This window comes from Triticum aestivum, chromosome 3B, assembly GCF_018294505.1.
Source record: "Triticum aestivum cultivar Chinese Spring chromosome 3B, IWGSC CS RefSeq v2.1, whole genome shotgun sequence".
NCBI classification, from domain to species: domain Eukaryota; kingdom Viridiplantae; phylum Streptophyta; class Magnoliopsida; order Poales; family Poaceae; genus Triticum; species Triticum aestivum.
Window position 1 is genome coordinate 677,725,229 of NC_057801.1, and position 8,220 is coordinate 677,733,448.

Consider the following 8,220-nt stretch of genomic DNA (forward strand, 5'->3'; position numbering starts at 1 on the left):
CGCCCCCAATCCCGACGTCGGCGCACAACCCGACGCCGCCCCACCGTCGCCGGACTGCCCCGCCCCACTGCTTCTTCGCCGCACGCCATCGGCCTCGCCTACCGTCACCACGCTGCCGCCCGAGGACCTCGTCACCGTCACCTTCAGACCTCGCCACCCCTGGACATCGACGCCGTCGCTGGTCGCCATCGCCACCTCGCTGGAGCCTCTTCGCCTCGACCACCTCGCCTCTTCACCGGAACATCGTCCCCGTCTTCCTCCCCGAGCACCACTGCCTAGACCCCACGGCCCCGTGGTGAGGCCCCGACAACTCCTCCTCCTCCCCTGCTCCGGCCACTTCGGCCATGGCCTCGCTCACCGGCGCCCGCACGCGCACCGGCCGCCCTGACCGCGTCCTGTCCTGCATCGTCGCCAATGTCGAAGCTCTGCTCTTATGCGCGGCGTGCCTCTTACCGCATCGTGTCTCTCCGCTCGTGCCCGCCCCTCCAGTTGCGCAGCCCCGCGCCCGTCCCTCATGCTCCCGTGCCGTGTCGCTCGCCGCCGTTCTCGGCCGGCCGGCCTGCCGCGCCGGCGGCCCCGTCTGTGCGCGGGCGTAGCCCCTGCCGGTTGCGCCTCTGCCAGATTACGCAGGCCCCTGCTAATTGGGGGTTAGATTAGCACTAACCCCCTCCTGTTAGTCACTAACAGTGGGCCTTGCCCCTGTTTGAATAAAAAAAAGATATCTTCAGGCATAAATAAATAAATAAAATATTAATTAATTAATTAACCAACTAAATTTAACTTAATTAATTCTGTTTAGACTAACCTAATCATTAGGTAAACTAATTAACTCTGTTAACTAGCCTGCTAACTAGACAGACTATTACATGTGGGACCCCCCGTCAGCTTGACTGGTCAACGGTCAAAGCTGACAACTGACATCACCCTGACATCATGCTGACATCATAATTACATTTTCTTATTTAATTAATTGTGTTAATTCTAAAAAATGAACTAAATCTTTTAAAATTAATATAAAATAAACTGTAGCTCAGATGAAAATACTTTCTACATGAAAGTTGCTCAGAACAACGAGACGATTCCGGATATGCAACCCGTTCGTCCGCCACACACCCCTAGCATATCGAACACGCAACTTTCCCCCTCCGGTTCATCTGTCCGAAAACGTGAAACACCGGGGATACTTTCCCGGATGTTCCCCCCCTTCACCGGTATCACCTCCTACTGCGTTAGGTCACCTATAGCACCGCGTATTACCATGCTACGCTTTATGATACTTTGATTGCTCAGTTATTTATTGTGTTCCTCCTCCGTTACTTCTTTCCGGTAGACCCTGAGACTGCCGGCAACCCCCAGTTCGACTACGGAGTTGACGACCCCTCCTTGCCAGAGCAACCAGGCAAGCGCCCCCCTTGATCACTAGATATCGCCTATTCTCCTCTATACTTCTTGCATTAGAGTAGTGTAGCATGTTACTGCTTTCCGTTAATAATATTCTGATGCATAGCCTGACATTGTTGCTACATCTGTTGATACCTTACCTGCAATCCTAAATACTTAGTATAGGATGCTAGTTTATCATCATTGGCCCTACATTCTTGTCAGTCTGCCTTGCTACACTATTGGGCCGTGATCACTCGGGAGGTGATCACGGGTATATACTATACATACATGCATACTATACAGATGGTGGCTAAAGTCGGGTCAGCTTGATGAGTACCCGCAAGTGATTCTGATGAGGGGGCTGAAAGGACAGGTGGCTCCATCCCGGTAGAGGTGGGCCTGGGTTCCCGACGGCCCCCGACTGTTACTTTGTGGCGGAGCGACAGGACAGGTTGAGACCACCTAGGAGATAGGTGGGCCTGGCCCTGTTCGGCGTTCGCGAATACTTAACACGCTTAACGAGATCTTGGTATTTGATCTGAGTCTGGCCACTCGCCTATACGCACTAACCAACTACACGGGAAAGTTATGGGCACTCGACGTCGTGGTATCAGCCGAAGCCTTCTTGACGTCAGCGACTGAGCGGCGCGCGCCGGGTTGGACTGCGTTAACGCAACTTCCTTTGTAATGGAGGTTGCTAGGTCTGCTCACCGGCCGCGTACGCAACGTGCAGGTGTGCAATGGGCGATGGGCCCAGACCCCTGCGCGCATAGGATTTAGACCGGCGTGCTGACCTCTCTGTTGTGCCTAGGTGGGGCTGCGACGTGTTGATCTTCCGAGGCCGGGTATGACCCAGGAAAGTGTGTCCGGCCAAATGGGATCGAGCGTGTTGGGTTATGTGGTGCACCCCTGCAGGGAAGTTAATCTATTCGAATAGCCGTGATCTTTGGTAACAGGACGATTTGGAGTTGTACCTTGACCTTATGACAACTAGAACCGGATACTTAATAAAACACACCCTTTCAACTGCCAGATACAACCCGGTGATCGCTCTCTAACAGGGCGACGAGGGGAGGATCGCTGGGTAGGGTTATGCTATGAGATGCTACTTGGAGGACTTCAATCCACTCTCTTCTACATGCTGCAAGACGGAGGCTGGCAGAAGCGTAGTCTTCGATAGGACTAGCTATCCCCCTCTTATTCTGGCATTCTGTAGTTCAGTCCACTGATATGGCCTCCTTACACATATACCCATGCATATGTAGTGTAGTTCCTTGCTTGCGAGTACTTTGGATGAGTACTCACGGTTGCTTTCTCCCCCCTTTTCCCCCTTTCCTTTCTTTCTGGTTGTCGCAACCAGATGCTGGAGTCCAGGAGCCAGACGCCACCGTCGACGACGACTCCTACTACACCGGAGGTGCCTACTACTACGTGCAGCCCGCTGACGACGACCAGGAGTAGTTAGGAGGATCCCAGGCAGGAGGCCTGCGCCTCTTTCGGTTGTATCCCAGTTTGTGCTAGCCATCTTATGGCAAACTTGTTTAACTTATGTCTGTACTCAGATATTGTTGCTTCCGCTGACTCGTCTATGATCGAGCACTTGTATTCGAGCCCTCGAGGCCCCTGGCTTGTAATATGATGCTTGTATGACTTATTTTATTTTTAGAGTTGTGTTGTGATATCTTCCCGTGAGTCCCTGATCTTGATCGTACACGCTTGCGTGTATGATTAGTGTACGATTGAATCGGGGGCGTCACAGATCTGCCTACCGCGTGCTAGTAACAACTAAATTCCGGAGGGAAGCTTGGCTGGAAGGACGGAGCGACTCGTCGAATACGGAATCATAGGAAAAGTCGTGGGGTCAACTCTGGAAGATCCAGGTTCCTTCGAAAATTCGAGTGTTTCTTTGGAGATTAGCACAACAGTCCATACCTACTGCAGATCTGCTCCACCACCGGAAAATGGCGACGACCAGCCGGTGCAGGATATGCGGCAATGAGGATTCATGGTGTCACTCGTTGATGGAATGTACCATGTCAAGATGTGTGTGGGCGCTAGAGGAAGAGCAATTGCTATAGGTTTTAAGTGAGGTAACAGAACCGGATGCACGTAGATGGATATTCACTATAATCGAGAAACTATCGTCGTCGGATTTCACCAGAGCTCTAGTCACTCTATGGGCTGTTTGGCACGCTCGAGGGAAGGCAATCCACGAAAAATATTTCAAAGTCCAGCGGGCACACACTGCTTTGTTGATCGTTTTATGTCAGAGATATCAGCCTCGAGGCCTACGCAACAGAACCAGGTGCGAGGTCCAACAATGAACCAGCGCTGGACTACTCCACCACCAGGTCACTGCAAGATCAAAGTGGATGGGGCTACAACTAAATCAGCAAGGCGAGGATCAGTGGGTGTCATCTGTCGAGCCTTTGATGGCCCGTTCATGGGAGCTTCAGCCATATGTTTTGAGGGTGTCTTCGACCCGGCGTCTCTTGAAGCCCTAGCTTGCAGGGAGGCTTTGTCTTTGGCGACCGATCTCATGCGAATATAAGTGATGGTCGCATCGGATTGCAAGGAAGTGATCTCCAATATTTCTAAAGGCAATGGAGCAACACATGCACATATCATCCGGGAGATCAAGCAAACGGAGTCTGAATTTCAATCTTGTTCTTTTATTTTTGAATGTAGGACTACAAATATCGAGGCACATAGCCTCGCTAAATACGCGCTTAGTCTGTCTAATGGTCGCCATGTTTGGTTGCTTCAACCTCCAAACTTGAGATGTATTCCGCAGAACATTCTTGAGTAATAAAGCGTGTGTTTTAGCCTAAAAAAAGATCGTAAACGCCCACGGCTCGGCTAACAATTCTTGGCCTCCGCCTCTGCCAAGCGAGTTGCAAAGTTTGCCACTCATGTCACTACACAACGTCGCCGGTAACTTACTCAATGTCCACGAAATATTGTCGAACACTGAAATGCATGAGTAGGATGAGAAGAGAGTTGAAAGTCCTTCCTGACAGCCACCGATTTTTTCCAGAGCAAGGTTACCAGTAGGTATACCACCGTGCTATGCTTTCCTATGCTTACCAGAAGGATAGGACGTCAGGTTTCCGTTTCCAATTCATCACGTTACGGTACAGTGATCTCCTAGTTCAGTCAGCGGTCTTCTTGTAGCTATACCACCGTGCGACGAGCAGGTACGCGCCGAAGTTGCCGATGCAGAGCATGGCGAGCAGCCAGAAGAAGTAGTCCAGGTGGCCGTCATTGATGTCGTCGGGAATCCACCCAGGCCGCCCGCCCCGGGTGGTGGCGCCCACCACGACGGCCACCAGCGCCGAGCTCGCATAGTTGCCCAGCGCAAACGCCGCGCCGGAGAGCCCCGAGCAGACGCTCCGCATGGCGTCCGGCGCCTGGTCGTAGAAGAACTCCATCTGCCCGATGAACGTGAACACCTCCGCCGCCCCCATCACCACGTACTGCGGCACCTGCCAGAAGATCGACATCGGCACGTACTCCGCGCCGTCCTCGCCGCTGTACGTGCCGTGGCGCGCGACGACGCGGCGCCGCGCCACCTCGAGCGTGCCGGCGGCGAGCATGGCGATCGTGAGGATGACGAAGCCCACGCCCATGCGCGCCAGCTGCGTGAACCCGCGGCGGTGGCCCGTAAGGCGGCGCGCGAGCGGGACGACGGCGCGGTCGTAGAGCGGCACCCAGAGCATGACGCTGAGCGTGTCGAAGACGGTGAGCACGGCGGCGGGCACGCTGAAGCTGCCGACACGCGGGTCCAGCGTGTCACCCTGGAGGATGAAGGTGGTGGTCATCTGCGTGTACGCCGCCGCGAAGATGATGCCGCACGCCCACACCGGCAGCAGCCGGAGCACGCACTTGAGCTCCTCCACCTGTGTCACCGTGCACAGCCGCCACGGGCTCGCCGGACGCGCCTTGTCGCCGGCCGTCTCCACCGCCGCCTTGTCCAAGACCCTGAGTGATCGACAGCAACCGAGCGGTGCGACAGATTAATAATTTACTCACATGGGATGCACCGACGCACGCATCGTCAAGTTGAGTAAAAGATGCCATGACTAATGCACGCAAACGTCCAAACGGCAGCGTCCTGCATGAAATCCGGAGGTTTTTCCTGTACGGCGTGTGGAAATGGCGTCCTGATTGAACCACCACCGAAAGCAAAAGGAAGGAAAATGATGTGAAACGGAGTGTGCGTGCATCCGACAAGCTTCTTTTCTTTCCAAGTGCAATTTATCTTCAGAGTGAAATGGAACGAACGTACTCCCTCCGTCCGCAAATACTTGTCATCAAAATGAATAAAAGATATACATCTCTTTTATTCATTTTGATGACAAGTATTTCCAAATGGAAGGAGCACTACGTAGCGTGCACGCCCTCGAGGCACCACAGAACGTGACAGTCTGACAGGCACGTTCTGCACTTTTACTCGCCCGGCCCAGACAAGATACAGAAAGGAAAAGTATCTCGCCAATTCAATCATCAAGATGCGCAAAATTTTGACGAAAATGAAAAGTTACACATGTACAGATTAGCTACGTCTGGTCCAGGCACGCACTCGAAAGAAAAGTACGTGGTGACTCCGGCATGGCTCAATCATAGGCGAAAGAATTTTTACGTTTCTTCTTTTCCCGGAAAACTTGACTTGATTGAGACTAGTACACTGGACAGAAAAGAAGAACGATGCAAGTGGGAGCAATGCCAGCGACGGCCGAAGCACGGACACTGAGCCACTGACCTGAACTGGTCGGTGTGCGCGAGGCGGCGGCTCCCCAGTATCGCGGACATGCCGTCCTCGCCGTCAAGCTCGTGCAGCAGCGCGGCGTCCGCGGGCGCCACCACGTCGCACTTCCTGGCGGCGGCGACCACCACCTGCGCGATCCTGGTGAGCGGGCTGCCGCCCGGGGGCTGGTGGCGCCGGTACGCGCCGGTGCCGGCCAGGAACAGCGCGACGGCGACCACGCTCAGCAGCGCCGGGATGCCGTAGCCCAGCAGCCAACCGTGCGCGGACTGCACCCACACCAGCACGGTGCCGCCGACCAGCGAGCCCACGTTGATGGAGAGGTAGAACCAGTTGAAGAAGGAGCTCTGCCGCCCGCGCTCCTCCTCGTCGGCCTCGGCGTCGAACTGGTCGGCCCCGAACGACGACAGGACCGGCTGCAGCGCGCCGCCCAGCGCCACCAGGTACAGCCCCGCGTAGAACACCGCGCTCTCCAGCGCCGCCGACGCGCTCGCCGTCACCACCCCATACGCGGCAACGGAGATGAGGAGGAAGACGGTGATGGTCCAGTATCTGCCGAGGAAGGAGTCGGCGAGGAAGGCGGCGGCGAGCGGCGTGATGGAGCCCGTGCCCTGCCAGTTGGTGACGCTGTTGGCGGCGGCCTTGCTGCCGGAGTGCAGCTGGACCTTGAGGTAGTTCACCAGGTTGGTCGACACGCCAAAGTAGGCCGTGTACTGGAAGCAGTTGTTCACTGCTCAAGCGCCCACGCGTGCATGCGTGGTCGTTAATTAACAGGCCCACCAGATGCCACGATGATCAACAACAAAACGAAAAGGTTGCAGGCGTTACCGAGGAGAAGAACGCAGCCCCACGAGGTCCGGCGATCCTTCCGGCGATCATCGCCACCGTGAGAGCCTTTCGATTCTACTTCTACAGCTTCCATCGTCCCAACAGTTCGGCCGGGTGAGATCTACACAGACAGGAGCATGCACAACAAATGAAACCACTTCAGAAGAAGCACCACACGTACAATATCTAAGATGGTTGAGAGTTTAATCGAGATGAAAGGGTCCAAGAAAACATACCTTGGTGGCTTGATTACTCGACGACCTTCCTCTGCAGCTATGCCTTACGTTGTCGATATTTATCTCGTCCCTTTCGCTCTTAGCAACGAGATTGCATTTGGCTAGCTAGCTGCTCTGCCTCTGCACATGGTGCCACTGCCACTTGAGAGTTGAGAGTGAGAGCGCTGATGCTAATGGTGGAATGGGGCTGAACAATAATGGACAGCCGGATAGGTTACTTTAAAATGGCGTATATAAGGTGGCTGCCAATTGGAGTGCATGACTGCGAATGCACAAATCTGCCTTGGTGTTAATTAACATGATGGCATCTTACATGATGGAGTATAAAGCTATTTTGTAGTTCAAATTGAATTGCAAAAACGTCGTATATTTTGGCACGGAGGTAGTAACAATCTAACTAGGCCCGCTGGCTAGAGTAATACTCCTAGGACAGAATGTGTTTATGGAATGTCATGAGTAAATGGCCTTGATGGTCACATAATTTGTGCAGTGGGTGCGATTTTAGTCACACTACTTGCAATTCGGAAAAGCCGGTCACACAACTTGCATTTTGGGGTGCACATTGGTCAAAACGGACCGACTCCGTTAGTCCTTTTTTAACAAACCTTCTTAACTGTTTGGTATGGGTTTTCCTTGCAAAAAACACCACGGCGAACGCACACAGCAGGATAGGTTTATACAATGACGTATATAATGGTGCCAATTTGAGTGCATGGATGTGAATGCACAAATCTGCCTTGGTGTTAGTTACATGATGGCATCTTACACGCAGCAGACAAGGGACGGCTGTCACGAGTGAGAATGTGTATGGAATGCCCTTGTCTCAGTCGATTACTCGAATGAGAACTGATAAATGTACAGGTTTATTCATACAAATACAAAAAAAAAAAACTTCAGCGTGTTAAGAAGCTGTTGACCTAGTAAAAAAATAAAGTGACCAAAATATCTAGCGAACGTTCGCTGTAGGGTTTGGCATTTGCGAACGTTTTAGATCGCAAGATTAGTGTT

General features: G+C 53.3%; 1 protein-coding gene across 1 annotated transcript; it reads right to left on the reverse strand.

Moving 5' to 3' along the window:
• Positions 1-4,330: 4,330 nt before the first annotated feature.
• On the reverse strand, positions 4,331-7,642 carry LOC123071660 (protein NRT1/ PTR FAMILY 8.2). The gene is made up of 4 exons (XM_044495239.1): positions 7,213-7,642; positions 6,977-7,097; positions 6,146-6,878; positions 4,331-5,364 (listed from the first exon to the last, which is right to left on the reverse strand). The coding sequence occupies exons 2-4, from the start codon at positions 7,068-7,070 to the stop codon at positions 4,536-4,538; spliced, it is 1,656 nt and encodes a 551-aa protein (XP_044351174.1). The 5' UTR covers positions 7,071-7,097; positions 7,213-7,642; the 3' UTR covers positions 4,331-4,535.
• Between the last annotated feature and the right edge of the window lie 578 nt (positions 7,643-8,220).